This window comes from Hyperolius riggenbachi, chromosome 11 (genome assembly GCF_040937935.1).
Source record: "Hyperolius riggenbachi isolate aHypRig1 chromosome 11, aHypRig1.pri, whole genome shotgun sequence".
In the NCBI taxonomy this organism is placed as follows: Eukaryota; Metazoa; Chordata; class Amphibia; order Anura; family Hyperoliidae; genus Hyperolius; species Hyperolius riggenbachi.
In genome coordinates this window covers 89,852,961-89,865,919 of record NC_090656.1, presented here as the reverse complement: position 1 = coordinate 89,865,919, position 12,959 = coordinate 89,852,961, and the positions used below count along the sequence as shown (strand labels likewise).

General features: G+C 46.4%; 1 protein-coding gene and 1 long non-coding RNA gene across 2 annotated transcripts in view; one reads left to right on the top strand and one right to left on the bottom strand.

Annotated features, from left to right (window-relative positions):
* The window catches only part of LOC137538914 (uncharacterized), a 169,473-nt gene that overhangs the window by 117,564 nt on the left and 38,950 nt on the right, over nt 1–12,959 (top strand). The window lies entirely within an intron of this gene.
* The window catches only part of LOC137538611 (glucose-6-phosphate exchanger SLC37A2-like), a 115,083-nt gene that overhangs the window by 85,018 nt on the left and 17,106 nt on the right, over nt 1–12,959 (bottom strand). Inside the window, exon 3 of the mRNA XM_068260890.1 lies at nt 4,137–4,227. Within this exon, the coding sequence (XP_068116991.1) occupies nt 4,137–4,227 (91 nt within the window). The remainder of the gene's footprint in view (nt 1–4,136; nt 4,228–12,959) is intronic.

Below are 12,959 nucleotides of genomic sequence, written 5' to 3'. Positions count from 1 at the left end.
CGAACGTTTTGCAGGGGGCTCTCAGTTCCCTGCATGCCCTGACCCTGAAGATATTTACGGCAGGCCGCAATACCATCATCATGGGGAATGTTCGTGTACAAGGACTCCACGTCCATCGTGGCCAGTATGGTTCCCTCAGGTACTGGGCCGATGGCTGTCAGTTTGTTCAGGAGGTGGGTGGTATCCTGTATGTAGCTGGGTCTTTTACAGACAAGAGGTTTCAAGATGTTTTCCAGCCACCCTGAGATGTTCTCTGTAAAAGTTCCTCTCCCTGAGATTATGGGCCTGCCTGGGTTTCCCTCTGTGTGGATCTTGGTAGGTGTGAGAAAACGTGGAAAAGCCGCCGCGTGTGCTCAGAACAAGGCGGCTGATTCCGCATCCAACGCGGCGGTTTGCACGCGTAGGCCTACATCTGCCAGTATGGCTGAACGCGGAGAAACCGCCGCATGCCCTGATAGCGGTGCGGCTGGTTCCGCGTGCAGCGCGGCGGGTGGTACGCAAGACATGTCTGGTGTGGCTGGGACTGATAGTCCACACAGGTTCAGAAGGACGCGCGCTGAGAGGCAGAACTTTTATGACAGCCAGAAGGGAGTCAGCTGACCAAGCCGGTCAGCTGACGATTCAACCAGTTCCCATTGGTCCAGCACTTAGGGGAGGCGCTGGAGAGCGCTGGGCTATATATACTGGGTGCTGGTCATTCGCTGGTTGTCTGCCGTTGCGATCACTACGTGGAAGCACTCAGACCTTATTGTCAGAATCTGTGTTATCATTCTGTTATACTTCAGACTAGTTCCAGGGTGTTGATGATCAAGGACCTCACACCCAAGATTAGGGACTTGTGTTATCATTCTGTTATACTTCAGACTAGTTCCAGGGTGTTGATGATCAAGGACCTCACACCCAAGATTAGGGACTTGTGTTACCATTCTGTTATACTTCAGACTAGTTCCAGGGTGTTGATGATCAAGGACCTCACACCCAAGATTAGGGACTTGTGTTACCATTCTGTTATACTTCAGACTAGTTCCAGGGTGTTGATGATCACGGACCTCACACCCAAGACTAGGGACTCGTGTTACCATTCTGTTATATGTCAGACTAGTTCCAGGGTGTTGATGATCACGGAGCTCACACCCAAGACTAGGCATTGTTTATTATCTGTTATGACTTTCTGCTTTCCTGACCACTCTTCTGTTCACTGATTCGGTACTTCGCTATATCTTATACTCTGTTGCCAAACCCTGCTTGCCTTAGGATTACCGAATCAGCCTCCTGTCTTTGTACTTTGTATGTCCGTGTGTTGCCGACCTGGCTTGTCTGACCTTGAGAGCTATCTCCTCAGTTAAGAGATAGTTCACAGATCAGTCAGTGACATCCTCCTATTGGTGTCACTTACGCTCTGGTCCTTTCCTCTCCCAGTCTGACTCCTCCCTGCGGGAGATTCTCAGGCTGCTGAAAGGTACTCATACTCTAGCAGTATTCCTTACTGCCTTTGTACCTGTCCTCCTGATATTGTTCTCAAAGTATTACTGTTGCACCAAACACTCATATCTCTCAGGTGTCCAGAGGTTAGTAATATATCTGATTATCGGTGATACTGCAGATCACCAATAATCAGATCCTCTCTGTGTTACACCGATCGTTACAGTAAGCATGTAAAAGCAGGCTGTTCTAGGCTCTTCAGGGATAAGGGTCCTTACGTGTTGTCTGATGTTTGCAGGCAATGGGCTTGATTCACAAAGCGGTGCTAACCTACTTAGCACGTCTAAAGTCTTTAGACATGCTAACCAGGGTGCTAAGTAGGTTAGCACCGAATTTCTGAATCAGATAATTCGGTGCCAACCTACTTAGCACCCTGGTTAGCACTTCTAAAGACTTTAGACGTGCTAAGTAGGTTAGCACCGCTTTGTGAATCAAGCCCAATCTGTTAACCATCCTATTGAGTGCCATCCTGTAGCCTTTTGTGGGGTCCCCCTGTAATTTGGCATAGTGACAGGGTAACGATACCAGGTTCACAACAGGAGTACAGAGTACAAGGTACATTTTCCTGTGGTTCCATCAATCTGGTATATCTGATCGTGTGTGCTACGTATGAATGGACACAGGCACACTATTAATGATACCAAATCTGGACTCCCAGTTGCTACACACTTTCGGTCCAACGAACACAGCATGGATGATCTTCGTGTCACTGCCCTGAAGGGTGGCTTCAAAACGTCAAATGATCGATTAATAGGAGAAACAAAATTTATAAATTGGTTCAAAGCTGTGCAGAATGGTTTGAATAAGGACAACAACTTTTTATATTGGTATGAGGCTGATGATATTTGAACTTTCTCAGCCATTCTAGCTGAACTTGTGAACTAAGAATTTACGATACCTCTGGGTCAATCCTAATCCCAGGTCTGTGAGCATGGAGTAAACAAGGATCCTTATCTTAGCTAACAACCTCTAACCCCATTTAGATGGTCTGTTTGAATGAAGGCATCTTAATGACATGTGTTTATGCTTGAAAAAATATCTGTTTTCCCTTTTGATGTTGCATGTATAAAGCTGTCTGTACCACCAGCTTGCAAACTAACAGGATATAAGCCCGACGAAGGCTGCAAGGCCGAAAGCTCCAACAAATGTGGAATCGTCTCCGTGGTCAGCGCACCAGACGTGCGCTGACACGGCGTATTTCCTCCACAAGCGTATAAATTTGCAGGAACCCAGCAGTAGGTGCAATGCACCTGCAGAGGGAAATTCCTGACGGCAGGTGGAGCTGTGGAGTGCAGAGGAACAGCTCCTCTGCTCTACCACACACACCAGACAGGAATTGTACGAAGGGAAGAACCGTAATCGCAAGAGAAGCGATTGAGAGTAAGCACAAAGACAGATTGTGTGCGTGTGCATAAAACTAGTCGCCAACCCGCGACTGTGCACACACCACAGCAGATACGAAGCAGGAACGCGATCGCGAGAGGTGCGATCGCCAGACGTGACACAAGGCTACAGCAAGGCGGAGCACGAGAGTAGCAAAGGCACAGTAAATCATACAATGAGGAGATACGGAAAATAACAAACGCTAGCTAACCGCGAACACCGCACTCATTCGCAACAGTGCACACGGTTATGCGCGGTCTCCACGTGATAAGCACAATAGAGACAAGCACGCCTAACTAACCATCGACAGACAAACATGAAACAGAGGACGCGAACGCTTGCTTAACGGTTACCTCACCGAGCCTCCAGCAAGCGTCCATAGCAGACAAGACAGACACATGAAAACAGGGACAAGCGAGAGATAGGATCCACAGCACTAGCGAGAAGCGAGTGCGATCCAGGTACAGAGTAGCAGAACAGAAGGATCCACAGCACTAGCGAAAAGTGGCTAGCGCGATCCCAGGAGACAGAACAGGAGGATCCACAGGGCTAGCGAAAAGTGGCTAGCGCGATCCCAGGAGACAGAACAGAAGAGATAGCTGGTAGCAACCGCTGCACCAGCTATACTCCAAGAACAGAGATCAGAACCATTTCCTGTCGACCACCGCTGGGACAGGACAACAGCAACAGAACAAACAAACAGATAAACAATCCTAACTGCTCTTAGGGAATCTGCCTAGCACAGTTTCCAGGAATTACTCTAAGCTGATCTTCAAACCAAGAGCATGGCTGACACTCTCCCGAGTGTTTTACAGGAAGACTCCTTATGACCAGCGAAGCATTGTGGGAAAGACATAGTACTTATAGTACACGCCTCCAATGAATGTGGCCAGGCAATTTGCATGACAACGTATGCAAATTCCTCTGCAAGCACAAGCTGCAAAACTGACAGAAGCTCTTCTTTCCAGAGTCCTGCAGCATGCAAACCTACACAATGGTCAGAAAGCTGCCTGCCTGCACAGGCAGCTGAGCAAATCATCACATTTTTATTCATTTTTAGTTAGCCAATAAATGGTATCATCCTGATTTAAAACTTCTTGCTTTTACTGATGGCTAACACGGTACAATACCCTACTGGTACTTATATAATTACAATTCTATGTAGAAACCAGGTGTTAATAAACAGACATTAGTAAATCCTTTTTATTAAGCTGATCTCTATCACAGGTATTAAAAAAGAAAAAAAAAAAAACTACAGAAGACCCACTTACCAAACGGGGCCCAGTCACACCATGTGGTATCGTTTGCGGAGATATTAGCTGCAGGTTTGGGTAATGCAGAGCAGTTTCGATGCAGCTGACTCTGGAATGGCAAATCAAGAAGAATTTACAGATACTCAGAGGCTTATGGGTATTAAGGCAATGTAAAGGTCAGTGTGAATAAGCAAGCAGAATATATAGACAGATCACAGGTTTCCTCTAGTGTAAAAGTCATGGTTTACACTTCTATGAGAGTATAAGATTAAAGAACATGCATTGTGTAACGATTGGTGTCAGCACGCAGAGAGAATCTGATTATTGGTGATCTGCAGTATCACCAAGAATACAGATATATACCTGATTATTGATGATCTGCAGAATCACCGATAATACAGATATATTGCTAACCTCTGGACACCTGAAGCGTGTGAGTGTTTGGTGTAACAGTAGAAATTAGCAGGTGGTCCAATAAGTAGAGACAGACTCTACTGCAGTCAAGGACTCCAGGAGAAGGAGATCTTGACTGGTTAGCAGCAGTGCCCCTTCTGAGAAGCAGGGGGCCCCTGCAGGGAAGCTGAGCACCCAAGGGGTGGGTGACAGCCAGAAAGGTCGGGCAGGCCGGATCGGCAACACACTGACAGATAAAGTACAAAAACAGTAAGCTGATTCGGTATCCAAGGCAAGCAGGGTTTGGCAACGGAATATCAGAAGTGCAAGGTACCGAATCAGAGATCAGAGGAGTGGTCAGGAAAGCAATATGTCATAACAGATATCAAACAATGCCTAGTCTGGGTGTGAGGTCTGTGGTCTCTACACCCTGGAACTAGTCTGAAGTATAACAGAACGATAACACAAGTTCCTTAGTCTGGGTGTGAGGTCCTTGGTCTCTACACCCTGGAACTGGTCTAAGGAATAACACAGATAATACACAGTAAACTGGCTAAGTGTGGATTCCCAGGTCCTCCTGGTTCCACCACACTGAAAGATCTGACTAGGTCTTAGTGCTAACACATAGGTATTCGCATCGCCAGACAACCAGTAACTGAACAGCACTATGCACACTGAACAGCAACAGAACAAACAAACAGATAAACAATCCTAACTGCTCTTAGGGAATCTGCCTAGCACAGTTTCCAGGAATTACTCTAAGCTGATCTTCAAACCAAGAGCATGGCTGACACTCTCCCGAGTGTTTTACAGGAAGACTCCTTATGACCAGCGAAGCATTGTGGGAAAGACATAGTACTTATAGTACACGCCTCCAATGAATGTGGCCAGGCAATTTGCATGACAACGTATGCAAATTCCTCTGCAAGCACAAGCTGCAAAACTGAACAGTAACTGAACAGCACTCACTATGCCAAATTACAGGGGGACCCCACAAAAGGCTACAGGATGGCACTTAATAGGATGGTTAACAGATTGCCTGCAAACATCAGACTACATGTAAGGACCCTTATCCCTGAAGAGCCTAGAACAGCCTGCTTTTACATGCTTCCCAAGATCCACAAACAGGGAAACCCTGGCAGGCCCATAATCTCAGGGAGCGGAACTCTTACAGAGAACATCTCAGGGTGGCTGGAAAACATTTTGAAACCTCTTGTCTGTAAAAGACCCAGCTACTTACAGGATACCACCCACCTCCTGAACAAACTGTCAGCCATCGGCCCAGTACCTGAGGGAACCATACTGGCCACGATGGACGTGGAGTCCCTGTACACGAACATTCCCCATGATGATGGTATTGCGGCCTGCCGTAAATATCTTCAGGGTCAGGGCATACCTGTAAAGCCTATTACTGGACTGATCAAATTCATTCTCACTCATAATTATTTCACTTTTGGACAGGACCTCTATTTACAGCAGATGGGCGTGGCAATGGGTTCGCGATTCGCTCCACAGTATGCAAATCTATTCATGGCCAAAATCGAAGAGGAATACCTCAATGCATGTGGCATAAAACCCTTGGCCTACTTCCGCTTCATTGATGATATTTTAATCATCTGGTCCGCAAGTGAGGATGATCTTCTCCAGTTCCACAGGAACTTCAATGCCTTCCATCCTACAATCAAATTGAAACTTACCTACTCTCACACAGAGATTAACTTTCTGGACACCACCATATACATCAGGGGTAACAACATACAAACCTCTGTGTATCGCAAACCTACAGACCGTCCCACATACCTAAGATATGACAGTTTTCATCCCAAGCACATTAAGAACTCTATAATTTACAGCCAAGCTATAAGGTACAACCGGATTTGTTCTGACAGGATGGACAGAGACAAGCTCCTGGATCACCTTAAGAACACTTTCATTAAACAAGGTTACAGTCCTCCCATGGCTGAGGCCCAAATCAGGAAAGCCAGCAACATCCCCAGGACTGAACTCCTGAAATATAAGCAAAACCAGAAAGAGGAACGTGTCCCTTTGGTTGTCACCTACAACCCACACCTGGAAATCTTAAGGAGGATTGCTAAGGAACTTCATCCCATTTTACACAAGGATCACAGACTGAGAACGATATTCCCTAAACCTCCACTCTTGTCATATCGGCAACCACACAATCTAAAACAGATGATTGTCAGGAGCTCTTTGAATAGGCCTCAACAAAACGGAACATCACCCTGCCGACAAAAAATATGTGGGACCTGCAGACACATTTACTCCACTGACAGGGTAACGATACCAGGTTCACAACAGGAGTACAGAATACAAGGTAAATTTTCTTGTGGGTCCACCAATCTGGTATATCTGATCATGTGTGCTAAATGCCCCAATGTTATGTACGTGGGAGAAACTGGACAAACTCTGCGCAAACGTATGAATGGACACAGGCACACTATTAATGATACCAAATCTGGACTCCCAGTTGCTACACACTTTCGGTCCAACGGACACAGCATGGATGATCTTCGTGTCACTGCCCTGAAGGGCGGCTTCAAAACGTCAAATGACCGATTAATAGCAGAAACAAAATTTATAAATTGTTTCAAAGCTGTGCAGAAGGGTCTGAATAAGGACAACAACTTTCTATATTGGTATGAGATGGATGATATATGAACTGTCTCAGCCACCCTAGCTGAACTTGTGAACTAAGAATTTACGATACCTCTGGGTCAACCCTAATACCAGGTCTGTGAGCAATAAAGTAAACAAGGATCCTTATCTTACCCCATTTAGATGGTCTGTTTGTATTAAGGCATCTTAATGATGTATTTATGCTTGAAAAAAATATCTGTTTTTCCTTTTGATGTTGCATGTATATAAGCTGTCTGTACCACCAGCTTGCAAACTAACAGGATATAAACCTGACGAAGGCTGCAAGGCCGAAAGCTTGTTTATTCTTATTCATTTGTAGTTAGCCAATAAATGGTATCATCCTGATTTAAAACTTCTTGCTTGAACAGCAAGAGATATATATAGTGGAGCGCTCTCTGGCGCCACCCAGCTCCCATCAACCAATCAACAACTGAGCTGGGATCAGCTGACCGCCGCGATCAGTTGACCCTTCTATTGGTATAAAGAGCCTGTCTTGCGGCGCGCGCGCACGTAGCTCTCCATCTGTATGCACCACTGGGTCCAGCCAAACCAGACGCATGTTGCTGCGGGGAAACCGCCGCTCTGTGCGCGGATACCGCCGCCTCACTGTCAGAAGGCGCGACGGTTTCTCCGCAATCCGTCACAGTACCCCCCCCCCCCCCTTTCTACCGGGCTAAGTCATGAAACTCTTTCTTTAATTCTTCTGCATGCATGCGGCAATCTGGCACCCAAGATCTCTCCTTTATGCCATATCCCTTCCAGTGGACCAGATACTGCACAGAATTCTGCACCAGGCGAGAATCCAGAATCTTTTCAATCTCATACTCTGGTTGGTCATCCACCAACACATGGGGGGGGGGGGGGAGGGAGAGGAGTCCACCTGTACTGCTGGCTTCAACAGGAACACATGGAACGATCTCACACCTTTCATGCTGGGTGGGAGATCAATGGCATATGTGACTTTATTGATTTTCTTGGCCACTGGAAAAGGTCCTATAAACTTAGGACCCAGCTTGGGTGACAATTGCTTTAAGGCCAAGTGACGAGTGGAGACCCACACCAAATCTCCCGGGGAGAATCTCCACTCTACTGACCGATGTTTATCGGCCTGCTTCTTCTGGGTTTGGAAAGCTTTCCCTAGGTTCCTCTTAACCATCCCCCAAATTTCTTTCAGAGCCCTTTGCCAGTCCTCCAGAGCTGGGAAAGGAGTAGACGCGACCGGCAAAGGAGTAAACTTAGGTGACCTCCCTGACACCACCTGGAATGGAGAGAACCCAGAAGAAGAGCTCTTCAGGTTGTTGTGCGCAAACTCTGCAAATGGCAAAAACTTTACCCAATCAGTTTGCGCATCCGCAACATAACACCTGAGAAATTGTTCCAGCGATTGGTTAACTCTCTCGGTCTGACCGTTGGTCTGTGGGTGATAGCCTAATGAGAATGCGAGTTCCATGTCCAATTGATGGCAAAAGGCCCTCCAAAATTTTGAAACAAATTGGACTCCCCGATCTGACACTACATTTTCCGGAATGCCATGCAGCCGGAAGATGTGCAGGATGAAGAGATCAGCCAATTCCTGGGCCGAGGGGAGTCCTTTCAGAGGGACAAAGTGTGCCATCTTACTGAAACGGTCCACTACCACCCAAATGACTGACTTGCCTTCTGACCGAGGGAGTTCACCCACAAAATCCATGGAAATATGAGTCCAGGGTTCATTGGGAACTGGCACGGACTGTAAAGTGCCAACGGGGGCCTGACGAGAGGGTTTGCTCCTTGCACATACTGCACACTCTTACAAATTCCTTGCAATCTGTAACCAAAGTAGGCCACCAGGCACATATACCTACTAGATCCTGGGTTCTGGTGGCTCCAGGATGACCAGCATTCTTGTGAGAATGAAAGAATTGCAGGATTTGTAAGCGGAAAGGCAGTGGCAGAAACAAGACTCCCTCAGGTTTTCCCTCTGGAACATCCTGTTGGTAGGGACTCAACGTGGCTATCCAATCTGCCCATGTCTCAGTGGCTGCCAGAACTACCTTTGGGGGTAGGATGGTTTCAGGGGCTGCAGACTGCACTGACTCGGGCTCACCTGGAAAGAGCATCGGCTTTAACATTCTTGCTTCCGGGAGTATACGTGCTTACAAATCTGAATCTGGCAAAAAACAGGGACCATCGGGCCTGGCGAGGACTAAGTCTCTTAGCCCCCTCAATATACTCCAAATTCTTGTGATCTGTATAAACTGTGACAATATGTTCTGCACCCTCTAACCAGTGTCACCATTCCTCAAACGCTAATTTGATGGCCAGGAGCTCCCGATTGCCAATGTCATAGTTTTCCTCAGCAGGTGAAAATCTGCGAGAAAAGTAGGCACATGGGTGCAACTTGCCTTGCAAACCTGATCTCTGAGACAACACAGCTCCCACCCCCACCTCTGAGGCATCAACCTCTACAATGAAGGGAAAGGCGACATCAACATGCCTCAGTATTGGGGCAGAACAAAACAGTTTCTTTAAAGTCGAAAAGGCCGCATGAGCTTCTGGTGACCAGTGGTGAGTGTCAGCCCCTTTCCTGGTGAGAGGGGAAATGATGGTGGAGTACCCCTTAATGAACCTTCTGTAGTAATTAGCAAACCCCAGGAATCTCTAAAGTGCCATCAGCTCCACAGGCTGAGGCCACTCCAGAACAGCAGAAACTTTCCCTGGGTCCATCGAGAGACCAGAAGTGGAGATAATGTACCCCAAGAAGGCTACTGATTCTACCTTTAAGAGGCATTTCTCCAGTTTGGCATAAAGTCGATTCTGTCTTAACTTTTCCAACACCCATCTGACATGCTGGCGATGTTCCGAGAGAATGGACGAAAAGATCAGTATATCGTCCAAGTAAACCAGAACAAACTTTCCCAACACCTCATTGATTAACTCCTGGAAGACGGCCGGTGCGTTGCACAACCCGAAGGGCATCACCAAGTACTTGTAATGCCCGTCGGGCGTGTTGAAGGCCGTCTTCCATTCGTCACCATCTCTGATACGGACTAGATTGTATGCACCCCTGAGATCTAGCTTGGAAAAAATCTTGGCATTGGTCACCTGCGTGAACAAATCGTCAATCAATGGCAAAGGGTAGCGGTTTTTCACTGTGATCTTATTCAGGCCTCGATAATCAATACAAGGGCGGAGGCCTCCGTCTTTTTTCTTTACAAAAAAGAAACCCGCCCCTGCTGGTGAAAGAGAGGGACGGATGAACCCTTTCGCCAAGTTTTCCCTGATGTATTCCTGCATAGCTAGTTTCTCTGGCCCAGATACAGTGGAGGAAATAATTATTTGACCCCTCACTGATTTTGTAAGTTTGTCCAATGACAAAGAAATGAAAAGTCTCAGAACAGTATCATTTCAATGGTAGGTTTATTTTAACAGTGGCAGATAGCACATCAAAAGGAAAATCTAAAAAATAACCTTAAATAAAAGATAGCAACTGATTTGCATTTCATTGAGTGAAATAAGTTTTTGAACCCCTACCAACCATTAAGAGTTCTGGTTCCCACAGAGTGGTTAGACACTTCTACTCAATTAGTCACCCTCATTAAGGACACCTGTCTTAACTAGTCACCTGTATAAAAGACACCTGTCCACAGAATCAATCAATCAAGCAGACTCCAAACTCTCCAACATGGGAAAGACCAAAGAGCTGTCCAAGGATGTCAGAGACAAAATTGTAGAACTGCACAAGGCTGGAATGGGCTACAAAACCATTAGCAAGAAGCTGGGAGAGAAGGTGACAACTGTTGGTGCGATTGTTCGAAAATGGAAGGAGCACAAAATGACCATCAATCGACCTCGCTCTTCGGCTCCACGCAAGATCTCACCTCGTGGGGTGTCAATGGTTCTGAGAAAGGTGAAAAAGCATCCTAGAACTACACGGGAGGAGTTAGTGAATGACCTCAAATTAGCAGGGACCACAGTCACCAAGAAAACCATTGGAAACACATTACACCGCAATGGATTAAAATCCTGCAGGGCTCGCAAGGTCCCCCTGCTCAAGAAGGCACATGTGCAGGCCCGTCTGAAGTTTGCCAATGAACACCTGAATGATTCTGTGAGTGACTGGGAGAAGGTGCTGTGGTCTGATGAGACCAAAATAGAGAAGCACATTAAGGTCATGGAGTGGCCTAGTCAGTCTCTGGACCTTAATCCAATAGAAAACCTATGGAGGGAGCTCAAGCTCAGAGTTGCACAGAGACAGCCTCGAAACCTTAGGGATTTAGAGATGATCTGCAAAGAGGAGTGGACCAACATTCCTCCTAAAATGTGTGCAAACTTGGTCATCAATTACAAGAAACGTTTGACCTCTGTGCTTGCAAACAAGGGTTTTTCCATTAAGTATTAAGTCTTTTATTGTTAGAGGGTTCAAAAACTTATTTCACTCAATGAAATGCAAATCAGTTGCTATCTTTTATTTAAGGTTATTTTTTCGATTTTCCTTTTGATGTGCTATCTGCCACTGTTAAAATAAACCTACCATTAAAATGATACTGTTCTGATACTTTTCATTTCTTTGTCATTGGACAAACTTACAAAATCAGTGAGGGGTCAAATAATTATTTCCTCCACTGTAGGTTATAAAGATGACCCCTGGGCGGCATACAACCAGATCTCAGATCAATGGGACAATCAAAGGTACGGTGGGGGGGAAGCTTGTCCGCTGATTTAGGACAGAAGACGTTGGCAAATTCTGTGTATTGTTTTGGTACACCTTCAACCTGAATGTTGGTATTATCCATGGTTACTTTCGCTAAACAATGATGATAACAATGGGATGACCAGCTCGTTAGCTGACCTGAAACCCAGTCGATCTGAAGCGAGTGAATTTGTAACCAGGGCATGCCAAGAATGACGGTAGAGGTTGCCATATGCAAAACCAGAAATTGCAGACTTTCCCCATGTAAAACCCCCACTGTGAGTTGCAAATTAGGAGTACGAGATAAAGGGTGCCTACTCTGCAGAAGAGAGTCATCCACAGCAGTGACGCGGATCGGTGGATCCAAAGGGAGCATGGGTATTCCCAATTTGTTAGCAAAATCGTAATCAATAAAATTAGCCGCTGAACCGGAATCAATGAAAGCTTCAGTGGACACAGTCTGACCCTCCCATGTGACAGAACAGGGGAGTAGCAGACGATTGTCATGTAGAGGTAAAGACTGCACACCTAGGGTATTACCGCTGACTACTCCTAGGCGGCAGCGTTTCCCGACTTCTTGGGACAATTCTGCACTCTATGACCCTCCTCTGCACAGTACAAACAGAGCTGCTCCGTTTTCCTGCGATTCCGCTCTGCCCGCGTTAATTTGGACTTACCAATTTGCATTGGCTCAGGTGGCGGTGAGGCCGGTGGAGAAGTGGTATAGGAGACATATCTGACTTGGTCCCTACCACGGGTTTGTCTTTGATATCGTAACCTACGATCAACCCGTACTGCCAAAGAGATTGCTTCCTCAATGGTTTTGGGTTCAGGATATCCCAACATCAAACCAGAGACTGCGTCTGATAACCCCGATAGGAAACAATCTAGCAATGCAAAAGCCCCCCACCTGGCCAATACCGACCACTTCCTGAACTCCGCTGCATAAACCTCCACAGAATCCTTGCCCTGGCGCAAGGTTTTCAACTTCCGCTGTGCGGTAGAGGAAATGTCTGGATCATCATAGATTATGGCCATGGATTTAAAAAAACTCCTCAACTGACCTGAGTGCTTCATGCCCTGACTCTAAGTTATACGCCCAGGTTTGAGCATCTCCT